At 37.3% G+C, this 25,040-nt stretch overlaps 1 protein-coding gene across 1 annotated transcript in view; it reads right to left on the bottom strand.

Annotated features, from left to right (window-relative positions):
• FMN2 (formin 2) overlaps window positions 1–25,040 on the bottom strand; it is a 372,667-nt gene that overhangs the window by 133,492 nt on the left and 214,135 nt on the right. The window contains exons 7-11 of the mRNA XM_035010926.1: window positions 8,079–8,170; window positions 7,785–7,914; window positions 5,526–5,672; window positions 2,060–2,119; window positions 1,816–1,936 (exon numbers count right to left, since the gene is read on the bottom strand). Of these exons, the coding sequence (XP_034866817.1) occupies window positions 1,816–1,936; window positions 2,060–2,119; window positions 5,526–5,672; window positions 7,785–7,914; window positions 8,079–8,170 (550 nt within the window). The remainder of the gene's footprint in view (window positions 1–1,815; window positions 1,937–2,059; window positions 2,120–5,525; window positions 5,673–7,784; window positions 7,915–8,078; window positions 8,171–25,040) is intronic.

Here is a 25,040-nt window from a genome sequence, read left to right as displayed (position 1 = left end):
ATTTTCAATATTAACCCCTTATTGGATTTATCCCTTGCAAATATCTTCTCCCATTCAGTAAGGACCTTGTCCTATTATTGACAGTTTCCTTTGCTGGGCAGAAGCTTTTTAGTTTGATGTAGTCCCATTTGTTTCTTTGCTTCTGTTGCCACTGCTTTTGGAGTCAGATCCAAAAAAAATATCACCAAGACTGATATCAAGGAGCTTACTGCCTGTTTTCTTCTAGGAGTTTTATGGTTTCTGGTCTTACAGTTAGGTCCTTAACCTAATTTGAGTTAATTTTTGGGTATGGGGTAAGATACTATTCAGTTTTGGTTTTATTGCATTTGGATGTCCAGTTTTCCCAAACCTCATTTATTGAAAGAGACTGTCCTTTCCCCATTGTATATTCTTGCCTCTTTTGTCATAAATTGACCGTATATGTATGGGCTTATTTCTGGGCTTTCTATTCTGTTCAGTTGATCCATGCGTCTGTTTTTATGCCAATGCTATACCGTTCTGATTACTATTGCTTTGTAATATAGCTTGAAATCAGAGAGTGTGATGCCTCCAGCTTTATTCTTCTTTCTCAAAATTATTTTGGCTATTTGGGATCTTTTGTGGTTCCTATATAAATTTTAGGATCATTTGTTCTAATTCTGTGAAAGATGACATTGGAATTTTCATAGGAATTGCACTGAATGTATAGATTGCTTTGGGTAAAAAAGACATTTTTAACAATATTAAATCTTCCAAACAATGAGCATGGAATAGCTCTCCATTTATTTGTATATTCTTCAATTTCTTTCACCAATATGTCTTATAGGTTTTAGTGTATACATCTTGCACTTCCTTGGTTAAATGTATTCCTAGGTATTTTATTCTTTTTGATGCAATTGTAAAAATGAGTTTGCTTCCTTAATTTCTCCTTCGGATAGTCTGTTGTTGGTGCATAAAAATGCAATAGATTTTTGTATATTGATTTTGTACCTGAAACTTAATTTACTAGTTCTAATAATTTTTGGTGGAGTCTTTAGGGTTTTCTATATACAAAATGTTATCCTCTGCAAATACTAATAGTTTTACTCCTTCTATTAGAATTTGGATGGCTTTTATTTTAAATTTTTTTTTTAAAAAAAGTGAGAAAGGGAGAGAGGCAGAGGAAGGGGAGAGGGAGAGAGAGAGTCTTAAGCAGGCTCCCTGCTGAGTGCAGAGCCTGACCCTAGGCTCAATCTCACAACCCTGGGATCATGAGCTGAGATGAAATCAAGAGACACTTAACTGACTGAGCCACCCAAGTGCCCTTTAAATGTTACTTTTAATTTAGAAATCTGAAGAATTTCAGACTCATTTCAAAATGATTTGATACAAGGCTTCTCAGCTAACAATAAAATGTTATACATGCATGTGTTTTTTGACCAACTATGTGAAAGAAGATTTTTGTTGCCAGGAAAGTTCATAAGCCACAACATCTTGTGCAAGTATACCAAGGGGGGATAGGAAGGAACTATTTCTCTTTTAACAATAACATGAAAAATATACAAGTGTCCTTGGCTATCAAGTGAAAACAAGATGATCAAATTTGCTCCTGGTGAAAGGGATTGCTATTCAAATAACCAATATACTACTCAATAGCTAAATGTCTAATATACATAACTTTTTAAACAACAAAATAATAAGATTATTGGTAAAATTTTTCTTTTACCACACTAAAAAAATGTAGTTTTACAAAGCCATTAAGATTTACTTTCTTAAAAAAACATTGAAAAGTCTGTGTTTTTCTCCTTAAAAAAGCATTCGGTAATACAAACATGATCCTTTAAGATTATAAGTTACCTTTCAGGTCTTTCTTTAGTTTTCTGAGATCTTTTTGAAAATCTTCAAACTTCATCTGTGAGGCCTGAAAAAGGTCCTGGGGTTCTGGCAGTGGAAAAACACACTGTTCTTTTCCAGCATCCTAATTAGCAAGAAACACATAATTTTAAAACAAACCAACATTAATATAAATAAAGATACAACAACAATGGCAATGGCAAAACAACAAATAACAAAATCAAACTATATGTAAAAACTGTCTTACCTCATCAAAATTTCGAAGATAATAGGAAACAATATATGACAAAAGGCTTCTGCTATTGTCCTAGGCAGAAAGACCAAAGTAAAAATATATTTTTTTAAATATTAAATATGCAGTGTCAAGTAAAATAAATTCCAGTAAATCAATATATAAATGAGAACATTTAGAATAAAATGTGAGATCCTACATTTCAAAGTACTTCGGCCACTGCATCAAAGGAGTTTAATGGCACAGAAGATCCTGTTTTTCCCAATGTTCTAATCTAAGCTCCAAGTAGAAGCACAACTGTTCTAGGATGGAGTCTCAACTGTGAATACTTTGTTGCTTTTGCCCTCCTCGATCAGAAAATTAGTTCATTAATTGTTATGTTTTATCATTAAAAGGTATAACTACTACTTTAGCTGAAATAACTCAATCTTGCCAGCATTTATTTCTATACCATTTCTGGACCAGCAGGTATCATTCCAACAGTAAGACTGATTGAAATTTGTTAGTATAGGGATCAGGAAAATAAAGTTAAGTATTATTTTAAGTAAGCAGGGGCTTTAGAAACGGAAATACGTATTATAAATTGCTATGTCAGCAACTGAGATTGAGGAATTAATGTCCTCACAGCTATAAATAATGCAATGTATGTATTTCTATAGGAAAAAAAATGTAGGATTGTTCCTATTCTAATGGTTTTCGAAGAATAGCTTTTCACCCCCTTTCTGGCACACTTAGGGGCATTTTTAATGATTTCTCTTTTTTTGCATCACTTGAAATTAGTACTAGATAATTTGAATGTGGGAGGACAAATATATATATTTTTAAAAAACCGTACAACACAAACTACATCCCCTGAAATGTTCAATCTAACCATTATTTTCCCTCTATTTATACAAAGCAATATCCCTTAATAATTTAATTTGACATGATATGATAATACATCTTTTAGAGACTTCCCTCATAGTAATTTATAGTAATAATAACATAATAATATGTTATGCAGTTATACACTGCAATAATAAAAGTAATATATTTATTAGAAAGAGCATTCACTTGCAAATAATTAAAGCAACTTTCCTTTCTCCTTCCTAACTTATAAATCAATGAAATGGTTAACCATACTTGAATCAATTAACAAAACATTTATTAAATGCCTGCTGATAGGCATGCTGAGTGAAAATTCTGAGTGATCTAAATAACAGCTCTGTCCATACAGATCTACAAATAGTACTAAGAAGTAGACACAGTTATATTTGTTTTATACAGAAAGAACCAAATAAAGAAGACTTCACATAACTCTTGTGAGAATGCAAGTGAAATTATAAAATAAAATTTTGTTTCTTGATTTTATTATGCAATTTTTATCCAGATTATTCCTTGTAGTTATTTAAATTAATAAAATTTAACTTATTGGGAGATTGAATAAGATATATCAACCAATAAAAAACAAATAATCCTTTATTCATATATAATTATAATTATTAGAATCTATTTCAGATCCATTTTTATAAGCTAAATATTATGTTGGTGCTATTTATATTCTAGTGTTATTTGCAAATGTTACTTGTTTCAATCCAACAATCAGTTGTTAAGAACTATTCAAGTGCTTAGAAGAGAGTTTTGCTTTTGAACAAATGTGATTTATCCGGTTGACATACTGGAGGTTCCTGTGAAAACTTGTGCCATACAAATATAATAGCATCTGAACAAATATAACCATAAAAATCACCAAAATTGTATGTGCTGCTGGTGTTCCAAGACAGGATGATGGCTTTATTCAATTTTGGAAAAGCAGTGTGTGGGATTTCATAGAACTCAGTGAAAGAATGGTAAATGGATGTACGAGTGGATGTATGAATGAATGAGCAAATGAGTTGTTGGCCAACAGAAAAAACAATAAAAAGTATCTCTTTCTTAGGTGGGAATTACAGCTGACCCTTGAACAACATGGGTTTGAATTGCATGGGTCCACTTACACTTAGATTTTTTTTCAACAAATATAGTACAGTACTGGAAATGTATTTTCTCTTCCTAATGATTTTCTTAATAACATTTTCTTTTCTCTAACTTACCTTATTGTAAGAATACCATATATGTTACATATAACATAGGAAATAGGTGTTAATCGGCTAATGTTATTGGTGAGACTTCTCATCAACAGTAGGCTATTAGTAGTTAAGCTTTAGGAGAGTCAAAAGTTATACGCAGATCTTCAACGGAGCAGGAGGTCAGTGCCCTGCACCATTCAAGGGTCAACTATATTCATTATCTAGGAAGAACAATTCTAGTATTTCCATTTCTATGAGCCAGTCGTTTACTTATATTTATAATTTTAAAAACATGACCATAATTTTCTTTATCATATAGTTCTGTGTGGAGATTCTTTTTTTATTATTATTATTATGTTATGTTAATCACCATACATTACATCATTAGTTTTTGATGTAGTGTTCCATGCTTCATTGTTTGTGAATAACACCCAGTGCTCCATTCAATACGTGCCCTCTTTAATACCCATCACCAGGCTAACACATCCCCTCACACCCCTCCCCTCTAGAACCCTCGGTTTGCTTCTCAGAGTCCATAGTCTCTCATGGTTCATCTCCCCCTCTGATTTCCTCCCCTTCATTTTTCCCTTCCTACTATCTTCTCTTTTTTTTGTGGAGATTCTTTTATCAGAGAAACAGAATTCTATTATTTTCTAAGTTTACAATCTCACACATTAACTCTAACCAACATAGAGTTTCTCTAATATTATATTTTTACTGACACTCTCATAATCTCTTAGATGTTAATTTTAAACAAATACAAGTATAGAAGTAGGATCAAAAATTAATTAGGCCTGCAAAAAGGCTTAGACATCCCCACACATACCAGTATAAAGGGGAGGATGATATGTAGAAAAGCAGGATCATCTTTTACATTTTATTTTCAATCTACTTTCACCCATCTTTGTTTTGTTTTTAAAACACAAGCCTGCTGGCCTCCATTACTTAACACAGAAGAGGAATACCATCTAATTTATGAAAATTAATTAATCCTCAGACTCCAAAAGGATACATATTAGCAGACATGATAATAACAGAGTGAAAAATAATTATTTTTATTTTAAAAATCCTCTACTTGTTCTGCATGGAGCACTGGGTGTTAATATGCAAACAGTGAATCATGGAACACTACATCAAAAACTAATGATGTAATGTATGGTGATTACCATAGCATAATAATAATAATAAAAGAAACATAAAAAAAATCCTCTACTCGATTATGCATTAGACATAGGATTCACAATTACTCACTTTAGGAAACATTATTCACAAAATCATAAACATATGATGGCCATATACTTTTATCTAGTTCAGAACATCAAGACCTTGGAACATAAAGAAACATTTATTACAACAGGCTTACAGTCAAACTTATTACTAAATAAAGCATCTAATCTTCAATTTGCCTACATTCATTCATACAAAATACTTACACTGCTTTTGACATCTTTCAGCTTTGGAAGAATGTCTAATCCGAAGCCATCAGCCTGTCCTCGAGTCTTATTCCCTCCATTCATGTAGTTGCCAAAAGCAAGAACCAAACCCAGGATCTGCATAACCCCTGGGCCATTTTTTAATGTCTGTAAAACCAAATAAAGAACATTTTCTCTCTTAGACAAAGTTTTTTTTTAATTATCTTAAGTTAGTGGCAGATATTCATATTATCCTAATAATTTTGGGTCATATCCAAACTGTATCGTTGCTTATTATTAGGATTTTATTATTATTATTATTATGTTATGTTAATCACCATACATTACATCATTAGTTTTTGAGTGGTGTTTCCAAAGTTAACTTTAAGAAGCTGTACCACCCACCCTACAGACACATGAAAAAGTGCTCAACATCGCTCAGCATCAGGGAAATCCAAATCAAAACCTCAATGAGATACCACCTCACACCAGTCAGAATGGCTAAAATTAACAAGTCAGGAAACAACAGATGTTGGCCGGGATGCAGAGAAAAGGGAACCCTCCTACACTGTTGGTGGGAATGCAAGCTGGTAAAGCCACTCTGGAAAACAGTATGGAGGTTCCTCAAAAAGTTGAAAATAGAGCTACCCTATGACCCAGCAATTGCACTTCTGGGTATTTACCCCAAAGATACAAATGTAGTGATCCGAAGGGGTACGTGCATCCCGATGTTTATAGCAGCAGTGTCCACAATAGCCAAACTGTGGAAAGAGCCAAGATGTCCATCGACAGATGAATGGATAAAGAAGATGTGGTATATATATATACAATGGAACATTATGCAGCCATCAAAAGGAATGAAATCTTGCCATTTGCAAGGATGTTGATGGAACTGGAGGGTATTATGCTGAGCGAAATAAGTCAATCAGAAAAAGACATGTATCATATGATCTCACTGATACGAGGAATTCTTAATCTCAGGAAACAAACTGAGGGTTGCTGGAGTGGTGGGGGTGGGAGGGATGGGATGGCCAGGTGATAGACATTGGGGAGGGTATGTGCTATGGTGAGCGCTGTGAATTGTGTAAGACTGTTGAATCACAGACCTGTACCTCTGAAACAAATAATACATTGTATTTAAAAAAAAAAAAAGAAGAAGAAGATAGTAGGAAGGGAAAAATGAAGGGGGGAAATCAGAGGGGGAGATGAATCATGAGAGACGATGGACTCTGAGAAACAAACTGAGGGTTCTAGAGGGGAGGGGTTGGGGGGATGGGTTAGCCTGGTGATGGGTATTAAAGAGGGCACATATTGAATGGAGCACTGGGTATTATATGCAAACAATGAATCATGGAACACTACATCAAAAACTAATGATGTAATGTATGGTTATTAACATAACATAATAAAAAAAAAAAGAAGCTGTACCCCCTACAAGCATTCAGGTACACATTTGTAAACTGAGAGACCACTCTAGGTGATTTCTATGATATAATTGCACTGAAAACAAATAAGGCTGTAATATGAGAACTACTACAAAATAATGTCATTGCCATCATCCTAATTATACCTACCTCTGGAGCAATAGAAATTTTTGGCAAAACACAGTTATAAAGATTAATTTCCAAATTTAGATTTATCCCTGAAAAGTGCACACTCACTTCTTCCAAACACAAAGCTTAGCTGGAATTTGCATGTCTTCTTTCCTCTGAAAATGTGTCTTTAATAACATCTTACTAGTTTTCAAAATGATTTACCACAACCAGAACGAATGGTACTATTGATTTTTGACAAATTGTTTTAAATGGTAATATTGGTAATTTCTGCCAAGCATTTATTCTTTGTTTTCAGAAGAATATTTATCTGCTATTGAGTCATACAGCTGTTCCTAGATTATTTGGATAGAATCATTAACAATTTGTTGGAAGCCCCTTCCAAAACTGAAGGAGAATAAATAAAATGCCTTCACATCACATCCAATCTTAAGTCTGATGTAGGAGAGGACAATGGAAAGTGAAGAGTTTGTGAAGGGACAGAAATTCATGAAGGTAGGAGCTAACAAGTGCATTCTACCAACAGGGCCCCATGGCAGTGGGCGCCTCTGAGTTTTCGCTTTGATCTTGAAACCAGTCGTGGTATGTTCTCTTCTGTGGAACTGCTATCCTGCAAATTTATGCATACTTACAGTACATTAAAGATAATGTTTTTGAAATATGAACATGACTGGACACAATTAAACATCAGAACTCAATCGTCAGCATTCTATAGATCAGTACCCACCTCACACAATTTCTGTAGCAATTCCAGTTTGCGACGAATTGAGCAAATGCTTTCTGAAAACGTGGACTGGAACAGAATACAAAAGACTCTCTCTGAGAAGTTGGGGATTAGGGACAGTTCATAAAGGAACCTAAGGAAATAAAGCCAAGTTAAGAGGAAAATATAATTCATATAAACAGATGTTTATCCTCCTATCATTCAGAACAATTATGCCCGGAAAACACTACATTTTCCAAATGGAAAGAGACTGCCCATAGCCTGGTGGCCTTCTACGAGGTCCTGAGGTGTGCTTACTGTTCAGGTTTGTCCAGAGACTTGGCATTTTCCTTGTCTTTGGAGGACCGGCCGTGCTTTTCAATTTTTTCCAGTTCATCTGACTGTGCTCTCTGGAAAAAATAATGCCAAGCGGTTATTCAAAATCTGGTGAAATGAATCCCTTAGATTATGATAATCTTAATACAGCAAAACTCTATATATTTTCATATTTCTTAGCATCTGTTTGCCGTAAAGCTTGACTTAATTCATGAAGGCATTTTAAAGTGTAAATATGTTTAATGCAAACCAGATCATCTCTAAACCTTCCAAATAATGTTATTGGCTATTAGCGATCTGCAAAACATTTATTTATTCAAGCATACTTTAAAACAATACAGTTTTCCTCTCTTGCTTTTTGGCAGCTTGTAATACTCTCTAGAATACAAGAATTTCATTTTAAAGTGGCATGTGTTATTCAGAAATCAATCAAGTTAAATTTGGAAGTAATTTGATCCTAATGTAAGATTTTTAAAGGAAAAAAAGTACTTATTTAACTAATACAATCATTGTTTATGGCTTTTTTTTTTTTTTTAGGGAAAAATACAATTGAATTATTAAGTCCTGGGACAAAATAAAAGGTTTTGATTTTTCTTTTTGACACAAAAATGGCTTCAGGCTTCTTTTCTTCCAAATTATCTTCTTTTACCTTTCATCCTAAATTTGTTTCTTTGTAGGAGAGTTTCTTCTGCATTTTCAATATATAGTAGAAGATTTTATAGACACTGAGAAACACAAATCTATTCTTTATGAAAAATTTGGATGCTTTTTATTTTAGTCTTGTCTTTATTTTATGATTTGTGAAGATGTTTCAAAACAGCCAAATACAATATTTCTATACATTAAGAAGTGTGAGTAGACCACCATACCTTGAATTTGAGTCTAATCCTCAGAACTTAAATTCCTTTCACATTATTGTTTGCTTAAATATTAAAGCAGTTTAGCCAAGAACTACTGTATAAGATAAAATGTGATAGCCTTATAGAAACTAAAGATTTCATCTGAAAAATAGCTATGTTCTGTTTTTTATTCACTGACTGTTTTGAAATGCAGGTTTTCAGGTGATAGGATTAACTAGCAAAGACTAGTTCCTTCAAATGAAGCTTCTTTTTTTAAAAAAGATTTTATTTATTTATTTATTTATTTGAGAGAGAGAGCACGGGGTGGGGGAGGAGGGAAGGGATGGAGGGAGAGGGAGAAGACTCCCCTCTGGGCAGGGAGCTAATACAGGGCTTTATACCAGGACCCCAGGATCATAACCTGAGGCAAAGGCAGACACTTAACCGACTGAGGCCCCCAGGCGCCCCTAAGGCTGCTCATTTTAAATTTTATTTATTTACTTATTTATTTATTTATTTATTTATTTATTTATTTATTTATTTATTTATTTAAGTATGCTCTGTGCCCAACATGGGGCTCAAACTCATGACCCCGAGATCAATAGTCACATGCTCTACCAACTGAGCCAGCCAAGTGCCCCCATATACACTCTTAAATAAAGGTGGCTTTTTTCCCCAGGCAACTGAAGAATTAGAACAACCAGTAAGTGTGGGTGGAGGTACCAGCATGTTTATCTTTCACTGCTTTTGAACCATCAGTACAAACATTTACACTGTCAAAAAAGCAAACAGCTTAATGCTACTATGAAAATCATTTTCACCTTGCAGACCCCCTTACAAAAAATTACAGAACCCCTGGGCACCCATGGAACAGACTTGGGAACTGACACTTGGTAAAACCTTCTTATCCAACTGATGATTAAATTATCTTCAGCATTCACCATACTCAAATACCTCCAATGACAAAAACTCATTGTCATCCTAAATTGATCATTACATCTTTAAAAAACACCATCCAAAAACAAAACAAAACAGCTTCTTTATATTAAACAAAAATACTTCCTCTACTTTCAGACATTGGCCCTTGGTCTACTCTCTGCGGTCAATTGCAAATTCCTTTCAAATATTTGGGAAAGTTAATTTTTCTTCCTTTGTCTTCTGTGTTAAGTACTTTGGTTCTTTACATTTTATATGGTATGAATGTGAGCCTATCACAATCATAGTTGCTCTCTGAGTAGGTTTCTGATGACTTAACAAATGAGGCACACATAACAGTGTCCTGTCACTCTCCCATGGTACAGTCTGCTTCTCAACTCCATCATTCCAGAAAGACTGTTGCTGTTAGTGTAGCCTGAAATTAAGGACAATATTTGGAGGAGCCCTACATCCTCTTAAGTTATCAGTAGTCTAAACCTTTGAATTATTTTTCATATTTATAGGCTCTATTCTGTTTCTCCTACTCTGTATTTATGAAATTGATTATTTGGACTCAAGCATAACAACACATTTGTTATTTTTTTCTATATACAATCAACTATTCTAAGATTTTATAGCTTGAGATCATAATTCTGTCATGCTACGGAGCAAAAAATACTTTGGGTTAGGGTAGCATGACAGAGCTTCAGAAAAAAGAGGAGGTAAGACCTGTGTTTTGAAGAATATGCTGGCTCTAGATAGATGGAGAGCTAATCTCAATGATTCGTCTCTAAATTTGCTCTGCTTTCTGTATTCCCTGTCACTGTTGAGACACGGGCATCTACCTGATAACTCACACGGTCACACCAGATCTTCCACCTGGAATATGCGTCATTCACTTTGGCTTGCTGCTCTTGGCTTGGCTTATGAATGAACTCCTCTGGAAAGCCTGCCTCGACTGCCTTACTCTCCATTATAATTATTCTCGTTCCAAAATGATAACACAGAACCTTATATTTGCTTTGTCTTATGCTATGCTTATCACAGCATCTTATTGGCCATATAAATATATGCCTGCATCTTCTATTGATTGGAGCTTCTTGAGAAGGGCCGTGTCTCAGGTATCTCTATGGTCCATAGTAACCAGTATGGCTTATGGTATACAGTTAGTAGTCAATAATATTTTTTTAAACACTGAAAAATTGTATCAGTGATTGAATACGACAAAATAAGGCCTCCAAGTCATGAAGAAGAGACAGGGAAAAGAGGAGGGATAATGACCCAATAATGTAAGAAGTATTGAGGACATAATGATATGCAGATAATTTCAACTATTTATCATCATCCTAAGAGTATAATGAAGCTACCTATGGGGTCATTTGAACTCCAAAATAGATATTATGCATGTGTGAGACAGAATTAGTCATTTTGAATGCTAGTACAATATAGGTAAATAAAAATAATAAGAAAGCTATGCCCGGCAAAAGTACATATGGATTCACTCATCTATACATTCATTCAACACTACTCTCTTGTGCCCCTACCACTCACCTCATGCAGAGATACTATGTGTGTAAAGGTACAAGAAGCAGGAATAAAACATAATAGGTTTTTAAGCAATGATAATCAACTCGGCATGATTCTGCTATTCATTAATATACCATGACCAATTGTTTCTTGCCCATCAGCTTGGCTTGCTCCTTGCAAAGCATGAGAGATCAAGCGAAAGTCAGTTATCTTCTATCTGCTAAGGCGCCATATTATTGTTCTTAATAGCAACCACACAATTTATGTCAAACTAGTGGTTATAAATTTGTACTAGAACCCAGTGGTCATCTGGATACTTTTGGTTTTGTTCAGCTTCAAAGTAAATTTAGCGTCAAGTGTTCTTCTCTGCTCTACTAATATGAGGTAATAATCAAGGTCAGACTTTAAAACAAATGAATTTTACGGATTCATTAATCCACTCATTTAAAGGCCATATTTACCAGCATTACACCAGGCATTGGGGATAAAAATATATATGAGTTAGGCTTCAGATTCAAGCAAAATCCTAAAACATAATGTACCAATAGCTCATAACACCACTCTTACTTGCTTAACCCTTCTGTAGCAATCTTCTTCCACTGCTTTTTATTATTTATTTATTTTTATTAACATAATGTATTATTTGTTTCAGGGTGCTTTTTAAAACTATATATGACTCCCCATATATGAAGAGGATGCTAATGATCTCACTACCATACCAATAGTGATTTGTTGAAATAAATTCATTCTTCTTTTACAGCCAAAGACATGGGCAACACAGGCACACACTTACACATCAATTAACAACATAAAGGAATTTACAAGCTCCAAATATTCAAATCACAAACTTTCCCTCTCCCAGTCTCACTCACTCCCAAAATTAAATCAGTCTCTTTCTTTACTGAATACCCCTTCCTGCACCCACCCCAATTACCTGCAGATTTGTACCAGAATATCCTTTTCTCAAGATTTCCTGTATTTGTCTATAAATGAAATGGACCTCCTCTAGTTACCTCCAGTTGCTGCCAAGCTGGATGTTTTCACCAGTTACCAAAGATTCATCGCACTTAAAACCCAGGAAAACTCCTCACCTAACCACTGGTCAAAACAAACCCAAAATCCAGGCTATCATCACTGATTTCACCATATATTTTGACCTCCACTACCCTTCACACAGACACCCCTTTAAACTGAATCTTGCTATTCCATCTCCTAGGAAGAAGTGTTACTTCTACAGAGAGGAAGAGATTGGGGAGCACAGGGTGGAGAGGGAGGGAAGAACATTGAGATCAACTGGTATGCATTTCCACTGTATACATTTCCACTGCCTGAGTCTATTAATGGTGTTAAGCAAATGTTTCTCAAACAGAGTTCCAAAGACACAAACTTAGATTCCTGAGATTCATTAGGAATTGCTGTATACTATGTCCATTTTTAAGACTCATATGCTAACTACTCTTAGAAGTTTTATTATTGAAAAAAACTATTTCAACACCAATCCTCATACTTAATTGATAACAAAAAATGTGTGTGTGCAAGAGACAGACAGACAGAGAAAATGACAGTAACACTCCCAAAAAAACAGTATTCTAAGTGGAAACACTGTCTATGGCTAAACTTCAGCAGTTCCTTTATCCACTTTCTTTCATTTTTTTTCCTGATTAAAACTCTTCAGAGTGTAGGAATAGAGGGAATATACCTCAATATCATAAAAGCCATCTACAAAGAACCCACAGCAAGTATCATTCTCAATGGGAAAAAACTGAGAACTTTTGCCCTAAGGTCAGGAACACGGCAGGGATGTCCACTATCGCCACTTTTGTTCAACATAGTACTAGAAGTCCTACCCTTAGCAATCAGACAACAAAAAGAAATAAAAAGCATTCAAATGCGCAAAGAAAGAGCCAAATTCTCTCTTCACAGATGACATGATACTTTATGCAGAAAACCCAAAAGACTCCACCCCCAAAATTGCTAGAACTCATACAGGAATTCAGCAAAGTGGCAGGATATAAAGTCAATGCATAGAAATCAGTTGCTTTTCTATACACTAACAATGTAACTATAGAAAGAGAAATTAAGGAATCAATTCCATTTACAATAGCACCAAAAACCATAACATACCTAGGAATAAACCTAACCAAAGAGGTGAAGGATCTATACCTAGAAACTACAGAACACTTATGAAAGAAATTGAGGAAGCACAAAGAGATGGAAAAACATACCATGCTCATGGATTGGAAGAATAAACATTCTTAAAATATCTATGCTGCCCAGAGCAATCTACACTTTCAATGCCATCCCTATTAAAATAGCATTGGCATTTTTCAAAGAGCTGGGACAAACAATCCTAAAATTTGTATGGAACCAGAAAAGACCCCAAATTGCCAAGGGAATGTTGAAAAAGAAAAACAAACCTGGGGGCATCATGTTGCCTGACTTCAAGCTCTATTACAAACCCGTGATCACCAAGACAGCATGGTACTGGCACAAAAACAGACACATAGATCAATGGAACAGAATAGAGACTCCAGAAATGGACCTGCAAATCTATGGTCAACTAATCTTCAACAAAGCAGGAAAAAATATCCAATGAAAAAAAAGACAGTCTCTTCAATAAGTGGTGCTGGGAAAATTGGACAGCCACATGCAGAAGAATGAAGCTGGACCATTCCCTTACACCATACAAAAAGATAAACTCAAAATGGATGAAAGATGTCAATGTGAGACAGGAATCCATCAAAATCCTACAGGAGAACATAGGCAGTAACCTCTTTGAAATCCGCCACAGCAACTTCTTTCAAAACATGTCTCTCTCTTTTTTTTTAATTTTACTTATTTATTTGACAGACAGAGAGAGAGCACAAGCAGGGGGAGTGGCAGACAGAGGGAGAGAGAGAAGCAGACTCCCCACTGGGCAAGGAGCCCAATGCGGGGCTTGATCCAAGGACCCCGGGATCATGACCCGAGACAAAGGCAGATGCTCAACCAACTGAGCCACCCAGGGGCCCCTCAAGACACATCTCCAAAGGCAAGGGAAACAAAAGCAAAAATGAACTTTTGGGACTTCATCAAGATAAAAAGCTTCTGCACAGCAAAGGAAAACTAAGAGGTAACCCAAGGAATGGGAGAAGATATTTGCAAATGACACTACAGATAAGGGTTGGTATCCAAGATCTATAAAGAAGTTCTCAAACTCAACACCCAAAAAACAAATAATCAAGTCAAAAATTGGGCAGAAGACATGAACAGACACTTCTCCAAAGAAGACATACAAATGGCTAACAGACACATGAAAAGATGTTCAACATCATTAGCCATCAGGGAAATTCAAATCAAAACCACATTGAGACACCACCTTACACCAGTTAGAATGGCAAAAATTAACAAAGCAGGAAACAACAAGTGTTGCTGAGGATGTGGAGAAAGGGGAACCCCCTTAAACTCGGTGGAAATTCAAGCTGGTACAGCCACATTGGAAAACAGTATGGAGGTTCCTCAAGACGTTAAAAAAAGAGCTACCCTATGACCCAGCAATTGCACTACTAGGTATTTACCTGAAAGATACAGATGTAGTGAAAAGAAGGGCCATATGCACCCCAACGTTCATAGCAGCAATGTCCACAGTAGCCAAACTGTGGAAAGCACCGAAAAGCCCTTCAACAGGTGAATGGATAAAGAAGATGTGGTCCATATATACAATGGAACATTACACAGCCATCAAACAGGATGAATACCCAGTTTCTTTCAATATTCACAATAAAGCTAAAGTTAATCTTTAAATTTTTATCTTTTCCCTCAACATCATCACCCCTGCCACTTTTATGTTGAGTAGGTAATTTTGCCTCCTAAATATTGTTCCCTTTGATTATATCACATCTTCTTTTCCTAGACATCCTCCCACCCCTTTGCTGGACTCTCCAACTGCTGGGACGCATCCACTATCCAAACACTATATGGCAACTATATTTAGCCCATGTTTTCCCTTTATATCCAGACAGGCAATTACTTTCTCAGCATTTTAACCTGGACACCTCAGAAGCATCTCAGACAAAAAAGTCTAAAAATAAACTCATGTATACTGCCCCCAAACATTCAGTTAATCCTGATTCCAGTAAACTGGAAAACTAGTCACCAGTCAGAAAGCTGGGCATCATGCTGGATGTCTGTCTGTAATTCACTTCTACATCCTGTGAATCACCAAGGCCTGTCTACATTTCCAGTGCTATCATCTTTGTCTAGACTGCTGGCACCTCTCAGCTCAGCTACTTTGATACCCTGCCTGGTCTCTCCATAATCATCCTTGACTCTAACATATGTCCCACACAGCACCCAATTTTTGTAAAGATGTTAAGCAGAACATGTACACTCTACTTAATACTCTTTAAAGGCTGTTATTCTTAGAATACTACCACAGACCTTAAAGTTTCTACAAAGCTCACATGGTTCACCACCTCTTCACCCACCTTACTCTGCATCCCATCACATGCCATACTCTGACATGCCACATACATTCTGTTCTCTATGGTTTTCCTTCAGTTCCTCAAATAGATCACAAATCCTTTTCATACATGCTTCTCCCTGTCCCTAAAACATACCCCACACTTCTCTTCTTCCATAGTAACCACCTCCCTCCTTGTTTCAGCTCCAAACTCTCTACTTTGGGGAGGCCTTTCTTAACCTCCTCATCTACAATAAATCTTCCTGCTAACTCATCCTCATTGTAGAAATGCACTTTCCTTCACAGCACTTATCACAATTATAAATGAATATTTAAAGCCTAACTCCATATTAGAAAGAAAGCTCCAGGCAAGATGGTGGAGGAGTAGGACACCTGGATTTCGTCTGGTCCCAGGAATTCAGCTGGATAGGGATCAAACCATTCTGAACACCTATGAACTCAACAGGACATCGAAGAAAAGAATAGCAACACTCTGAACAGAAAAGTCATCACTTTCTGGAAGGTAGGACGTGTGGAGAAGTGAATCCGAGGCGATATTTGGGAGGATTGACGGCGGGGGAGGGACCCTCCATCGGCCGCATCTGGCAAGTGATAGAGAGTGGAGCACAAAATCGGAACTTTTAGAAGTTGGCTCTGCTGAGGGACGTTGCTCCAGTGGCTAAGCGGGGGTGGAACCCTCGCTGGGACAGTGTGGTCTCAGGACCCTCGGGGTCACAGAAAGACCGAGGGTGCCTGAATGTGGCAGAGCTCCCAGGTATCGGAGCGGGGAAGCCAGCTGCCGAGACGGAGCCAAGGAGTGGGCTCTCAGCTCGGGGTTGCCATAAACCGAGATCCGAGGCCCAGTCGGGCCACTGCTCCTCCAGCAGGGACCCAACAAGCAGCAGATCCGGGGAGACTCCCCTTCCTCCCCTGGGAGGAGCAGCGTGGGAGCGCACCGCAGGGATCTGCTGGGTTTGGAGACTCCACCTGGGGTCGTGTGCCAGAGATAGAAATGCTCGGTCACAGGCCAGGTGAGCACGTAGTGCGGCTGGAGACCGGGGAGACAGGAGTGACTGACTACTTTTCTCTGGGGGCACACTGAGGAGTGGGGCCCTGAGTTCTCGGCTCCTCCAGGGCAGAGATTGGGAGGCCACCATTTTCACTCTTGTCCTCCAAAGCTGTAGGGAAAGCCTGCAGGGAAAGCTTGCAGGGAACAAAAGCTCCCGAGAGCAAACCCAAGCAGATTACTTAGCTCGGCGGGGCAAGGGCGGGGCAATTCCACCTCCGGCAAAGACATTCGGGAACCACGGCAACAGGCCCCTCCCCCAGATGATCAGCAAGAACAGCCAGCCAAGACCAAGTTTACCCATCAATGAGAAGGGCAGAACTCCAGCGCTAGGGGAATACTGCACATAGAATTCATGGCTTTTTTACCATGATTCTTTAGTCTTTCAAAATTAATTTTTTTTAACTTTTTTTTTTGAATTTTTCTTTTTCCCTTTTTCAACCAACATCTTATCAAACCCTTTTTTAAAAAACATTTTTATTTTTCATTTTTAGAGTCATATTCTATCCCTTCATTGTAGTTACCCTTATTTTTGGCATATATATATATAAGTTGTTCTCTTTAAAATTTTGAGATACAGTTTCTTCTAACAGATCAAAATATACCCTAAATCTCTAGTGTATGGCTTTGTTCAAGTCTCCTGCCTGATCACCTTCTCTCGCTTTTTTTTTTAAATCCTTTTCTTTTTTTTCAAACAACTTCTTATTAATTCCTTTTATAAAATTTTTTAAAATTTTCATCTTTACAGTCATATTCCATTCCTTCATCATATTAACCCTTATTTTTGTAGATACATAAATTTTCTTTCTTAAAAATTTTGGGAGGCACTTTCTTCTAACAGACCAAAATACACCCAAAATCTAGTGTGTGACACTGATCTATGCTCAAGCCTGATCATATTTGATCATATTCTGTTTTTTTTTTGTTTTGTTTTATCCTGTTTTTGTTTGTTTTTATCTTTTTCTTTTTCTTTCTTTCCCCTTTTTTCCCCTGGCTTCAGGTCTTTTCTGAATTGTTTAGAGAATATTTTCTGGGGACGTTGTTACCCTGTTAGCATTTTGTTCTCTTGTTCATCTATTCTCCTCTGGACAAAATGACAAGATGGAAAAAAATCACCTCAACAAAAAGAACAAGAGGCAGTACCGACTGCCAGAGACCTACTCAATACGGACATTAGTACGATGTCAGAAATAGAGTTCAGAATCATGATTTTAAAGATACTACCTGGGCTTGAAAAAAGCATGGAAGTTATTAGAGAAACCCTTTCTGGAGAAATAAAAGAACTCAAATCTAACCAAGTCGAAATCAGAAATGCTATTAATGAGGTGCAATCAAAAATGGGAGTGCTAACTGCTAGGATAAATGAGACAGAAGAGAGAATGAGTGATATAGAAGACCAAATGATAGAAAATAAAGAAGCTGAGAAAAAGAGAGATAAACAACTACTGGATCATGAGGACAGAATTCGAGAGATAAACGATACCATAAGACAAAACAACATTAGAATAATTGGGATCCCAGAAGAAGAAAGAGAGAGAGGGGCAGAAGGTATATTGGAGCAAATTATAGTAGAGAACTTCCCTAATTTGGGGAAGGAAACAGGCATCAAAATCCAGGAAGCACATAGAGCCCCTCTCAAAATCAATAAAAATAGGTCAACACCCTAACATCTAATAGTAAAACTTACGAGTCTCAGAGACAAAGAGAAAAAACTGAAAGCAGCTTGGGAGAAGAGATATGTAACCTACAATGGTAGAAATATTAGCTTGGCAACAGACCTATCCACAGAGACCTGGCAGGCCAGAAAGGACTGGCAGGATATATTCAGAGCACTAAATGAGAAAAATATGCAGCCAAGAATACTATATCCAGTTAGGTTGTCACTGAAAATAGAAGGTGAGATAAAAGCTTCCAGGACAAACAAAAACTAAAGGAATTTGCAAACACGAAACCAGCCCTACAAGAAATATTGAAAGGGGTCCTCTAAGCAAAGAGAGAGCCTAAAAGCAACATAGACCAGAAAGGAACACAGACAATATACAGTAACAGTCACCTTATAGGCAATACAATGGCAATAAATTCCTATCTTTCAATAGTTACCCTGAATGTAAATGGGCTAAATGCCCCCATCAAAAGACACAGGCTATCAGATTGGATTAAAAAACAAGACCCATCGATAGGCTGTCTGCAAGAGACTCATTTTAGACCCAAAGACACCACCAGATTGAAAGTGAGAGGGTGGAAAACCATTTACCATGCTAATGGACACCAAAAGAAAGCTGGGGTGGCAATCCTTATGTCAGACAAATTAGATTTTAAACCAAAAACTGTAATAAGAGATGAGGAAGGACACTATATCTTACTTAAAGGGTCTATCCAACAAGAAGATCTAACAATTGTAAATATCTATGCCCCTAACATGGGAGCAGCCAATTATATAAGGCAATTAATAACAAAAGCAAAGAAACACATTGACAACAATACAATAATAGTAGGGGTCTTTAACATCCCCCCCCCAAATGAAATGGACAGATCATCTAAGCAAAAGATCAACAAGGAAATAAAGACTTTAAATGACACACTGGACCAAATGGACTTCACAGATCTATTCAGAACATTCCATCCCAAAGCAACAGAATACACATTCTTCTCTAGTGCCCATGGAACATTTTCCAGAATAGATCACATCCTAGGTCACAAATCAGGTCTCAACTGGTACCAAAAGATTGGGATCATTCCCTGCATATTTTCAGACCACAATGCTTTGAAACTAGAACTCAATCACAAGAGGAAAGTCAGAAAGAACTCAAATACATGGAGGCTAAAGAACATCCTACTAAAGAATGAATGGGTCAACCAGGAAATTAAAGAAGAATTTAAAAAATCCATGGAAACCAATGAAAATGAAAACACAACTGTTCAAAATCTTTGGGATACAGCAAAGGCAGGCCTAAGAGCTAAGTATATAGCAATGCAAGCCTTTCTCAAGAAACAAGAAAGGTCTCAAGTACACAACCTAACCCTACACCTAAAGGAGCTGGAGAAAGAACAGCAAATAAAGCCTAAACCCAGCAGGAGAAGAGAAATAATAAAGATCAGAGCAGAAATCAATGAAATAGAAGCCAAAAGAACAGTAGAACAGATCAACGAAACTAGGAGCTGGTTCTTTGAAAGAATTAACAAGATTGATAAACCCCTGTCCAGACTTATCAAAAAGAAGAGAAATGACCCAAATCAACAAAATCATGAATGAAAGAGGAGAGATCACAACCAACACCAAAGAAATACAATTATAAGAACATACGATGAGCAACTCTATGCCAGCAAATTAGATAACCTGGAAGAAATGGATGCATTCCTAGAGATGTATCAACTACCAAAACTGAACCAGGAAGAAGTAGAAAACCTAAACAGACCTATAACCACTAAGGAAATTGAAGCAGTCATCAAAAATCTCCCAAAAAACAAAAGCCCAGGGCCAGATGGCTTCCCAGGGGACTTCTACCAAACATTTAAAAAATTAATACCTATTCTTCTGAAACTGTTCCAAAAAATAGAAATGGAAGGAAAACTTCCAAACTCGTTTTATGAGGCCACCATTACCTTGATCCCAAAACCAGACAAAGACCCCATCAAAAAGGAGAATTACAGACCAATATCCTTGATGAACATGGATGCAAAAATTCTCACCAAAATACTAGCCAATAGGATCCAACAGTACATTAAAAGGATTATTCACCACGACCAAGTGGGATTTATCCCTGGGCTGCAAGGTTGGTTCAACATCCGCAAATCAATCAACGTGATACAATACATTAACAAAAGAAAGAACGAGAATCATATGATCCTGTCAATTGATGCAGAAAAAGCATTTGACAAAGTACAGCATACTTTCTTAATCAAAACTCTTCAGAGTATAGGGATAGAGGGTACGTACCTCAATATCCTAAAAGCCATCTATGAAAAACCCACAGCGAATATCATTCTCAATGGGGAAAAACTGAGAGCTTCCCCCTAAGGTCAGGAACACGGCAGGGATGTCCACTATCACCACTGCTATTCAACATAGTATTAGAAGTCCTAGCCACAGCAATCAGACAACAAAAAGAAATCAAAGGCATCCAAATCAGCAAAGAAGAAGTCAAACTCTCACTCTTTGCAGATGATATGATACTTTATGCAGAAAACCCAAAAGACTCCACCCAAAACTGCTAGAACTCATAAAGGAATTCAGTAGAGTGACAGGATATAAAAATCATCACACAGAAATCAGTGGCATTCCTATACACCAACAATAAGACAGAAGAAGGAGAAATTAAGGAGTCGATCCCATTTACAATTGCACCCAAAACCATCAGATACCTGGGAATAAATCTAACCAAAGAGGCAAAGGATCTGTACTCAGAAAACTATAAAATACTCATGAAAGAAATTGAGGAAGACACAAAGAAATGGATAAACGTTCCATTCTCACGGATTGGAAGAATAAATATTGTGAAGATGTCAATGCTACCTAGAGCAATCTATACATTCAATGCAATCCCCATCAAAATACCATCCACTTTTTTCAAAGAAATGGAACAAATAATTCTAAAATTTGTATGGAACCAGAAAAGACCCCGAATAGCCAGAGGAATGTTGAAAAAGAAAAGCAAAGCTGGCGGCATCACAATTCTGGACTTCCAGCTCTATTACAAAGCTGTCATCATCAAGACAGTATGGTACTGGCACAAAAACAGACACATAGATCAATGGAACAGAGTAGAGAGCCCAGTAATGGACCCTCAACTCTATGGTCAACTAATCTTTGACAAAGCAGGAAAGAATGTCCAATGGAAAAAAGATAGTCTCTTCAACAAATGGTGTTGGGAAAATTGGACAGCCACATGCAGAAGAATGAAACTGGACCATTTCCTTACACCACACACAAAAATAGACTCCAAATGGTTGAAAGACCTAAATGTGAGACAAGAGTCCATCAACATCCTAAAGGAGAACACAGGCAGCAACCTCTTCGACCTCAGCCACAGCAACTTCTTCCTAAAACATAGCCAAAGGCAAGGGAAGCAAGGGCAAAAATGAACTATTGGGACTTCATCAAGATCACAAGCTTTTGCACAGCAAAAGAAACAGTCAACAAAGCCAAAAGACAACCGACAGAATGGATGAAGATATTTGCAAATGACATATCAGATAAAGGTCTAGTATGCAAAACCTATAAAGAATTTCTTAAACTCAACACCCAAAGAACAAATGATCCAATCAAGAAATGGGCAGAAGACATGAACAGATATTTTTCCAGAGAAGACATCCAAATGGCCAACAGACACATGAAAAAGTGCTCAACGTCGCTCAGCATCAGGGAAATCCAAATCAAGACCTCAATGAGATACCACCTCACACCAGTCAGAATGGTTAAAATTAACAAGTCAGGAAACAACAGATGTTGGCGGGGATGCAGAGAAAGGGGAACCCTCCCACACTGTTGGTGGAAATGCAAGCTGGTGCAGCCACTCTGGAAAACAGTATAGAGGTTCCTCAAAAAGTTGAAAATAGAGCTAGCATACAATCCAGCCATTGCACTACTGGGTATTTACCCCAAAGATACAAATGTAGGGATCCAAAGGGGTACGCACACCCCGATGTTTATAGCAGCAGTGTCCACAATAGCCAAACTGTGGAAAGAGCCAAGATGTTCATCGACAGATGAATGGATAAAGAAGATGTGGTATATATATACAATGGAATATTATGCAGCCATCAAAAGGAATGAGATCTTGCCATTTGCAACGACATGGATGGAACTGGAGGGTGTTATGCTGAGCGAAATAAGTCAATCAGAGAAAGACATGTATCATATGACCTCACTGATATGAGGAATTCTTAATCTCAGGAAACAAACTGAGGGTTGCTGGAATGGTGGGAGGTGGGAGGGATGGGGTGGCTGGGTGATAGACATTGGGGAGGGTATGTGCTATGGTGAGCACTGTGAATTATGCAAGACTGTTGAATCATGCAAGACTGTTGAATCACAGATCTGTACCTCTGAAACAAATAATACAATATATGTTTAAAAAAAAAGAAGAAGAAGAAGAAGAAGATAGCAGGAGGGGAAAAATGCAGGGGGGGATATGAGAGGGGGAGATGAACCATGAGAGACGATGGACTCTGAAAAACAAACTGAGGGTTCTAGAGGGGAAGAGGGTGGGAGGATGGGTTAGCCTGGTGATGGGTATTAAGGAGGGCACGTTCTGCATGGAGCACTGGGTGTTATACACAAACAATGAATCATGGAAAACTACATCAAAAACTAATGATGTAATGTATGGTGATTAACATAACAAAAAAAATTTTTTTAAAAAGGAAGAAAGCTCCATAAGCACAAGGATAAAGTCTATTTTTATTCATCACTGTAAGACAGCACATGCCTGCAATAAAGCAGAGATTTAATAATTACCTGATGAAATAATAATAAATGAATGGAGTTTTTAAATATATAAATTCCTCCAAATTCCCTCATTTCTTCCTATCATCCTATCTCTTCATTCAGTCTCAGTTTTTTCTTTGGTGTCTCTCCTTTCTGCAATAGAAACATCAGCTAACAGGAACTAAAATAGTGGGTTATACTTCCAGTGACTGCTTTTGGAGAAGTAGAGGTCAGGATATTTGGTAACATCAATGATAACAGCCAGGTATCTGGTCTATACTGGATGGTGGTAGAAGGAAGAGTGTGCCCAGTCTCCAAGGAATAAAGTTGTCTTTCCTTTATGTGTGCTGTTAGCCCAGCACCATCAGCATCCTTACCCTTTCTATATAATTTACCTATCCATTTCTCCCTCTGTTTACTAACCCCCCTCCCCTCAGTCCAGGTCCATGTTCAAATTTATTTGGAAAAAAAAAAAGAAAAGTCCTCTCTTTTTTTCTATCTAAATCTCAAACTTACTTCTCTCTTGACCAACCACATCCCTGAATCCCTCCACAACCCTCTATCTTCTCCCCTACTTTTCCAACACAGTTATCTTGAAGGCATACTGACTTCCTTCCTCATCTTTTGTTTGCTTTTTGAGTCCCTGCAAACTAGCTTTAATTTTATTTAAATCACTCTCACTGAACTCAAGGAGGACCTTCTCAGAGCCAGTTTTGTCTGCAGATAAAACAAGAGCTGATATTTATTGAGTACTTAATATTTGTCAGGCAAATCTTCCAAGTATTTTATGTGCATAATCTAATACAATCCTTACAGGGCCCTAGAGATAGGCATCATCATCATCAACAGCATCATCCCCATTTTTATGATGAGAAAGTGGAGTCTTTATTTTAAAGTCTCAACTAGTAAGTACAGGCGCCAAGATTCAAAGAAAGAGTGGCTCATCCATCACCTCCTGATGTCAGTGGCCCTCTATTTTTTCAGAAAGCTCTACTGAGCCCCAGGCTACCTACTGAGGGGTCCAGATCTTTAAAAAATCAACATGAGGGTCAAAATGAAGTCATTACACTGCTAACAGTCCTTTTGCAACTAAAAATCCCAATTCCACGAACAAACAGAGGAAGGTTTCAAAAATGGAAGGCAGGCCAGGTGGGCAGCCTCGTCACAACTCAAAGAATGGTGTGAGCTCTCTAGGTTTTCTCTCCCATCCATTCAGCCCAGATGGGGTATTAGAGAAGCCAGGAACCTGGAACTACCAACAGACACAGCTTAAAAAATAGGTTTTAGAAAAACCTATTCCTAGGAAACATGATCTAGCAAAACAGAATACTTTTCTCTTAACAGTCCTACTGTAGCCAAACACCAAAGGAAAAACTGACCCTTCATGGAATCAGTGTTGCAAGTGGAGAACTGATCTTCCACCCAATGTGTCAGCAATAAGGTGAAGGTACTTAGTGGGAGGCAATACTATTCAGCAGTCTGCTGCCACCCAACATCCTCCTATCCTGGTGTCTGGGGGGCCCAGATGACAGCTGAACTTCCATCCCCCACCCAGCAGGAATGAGGTAGAACGAAGTGGTTAAAGGTGGTGTTAGTGAGCATCACAATCTAACTAGGAAATGGGCAAAAGACATAAACAGATATTTCACCAAAGAGAATACAGAGAAGAAAAATAAACACATGAAAAGATGTTCAACATCATTTTCCATTAGGAAAATGCAAATTAAAA

Source organism: Mirounga leonina, unplaced genomic scaffold (genome assembly GCF_011800145.1).
Source record: "Mirounga leonina isolate KUSES-001 unplaced genomic scaffold, KU_Mleo_1.0 Mir_154, whole genome shotgun sequence".
Lineage (NCBI taxonomy): Eukaryota > Metazoa > Chordata > Mammalia > Carnivora > Phocidae > Mirounga > Mirounga leonina.
Note: the sequence above shows the minus strand (reverse complement) of the source record. Positions and strands in the feature narration are given on the sequence as shown.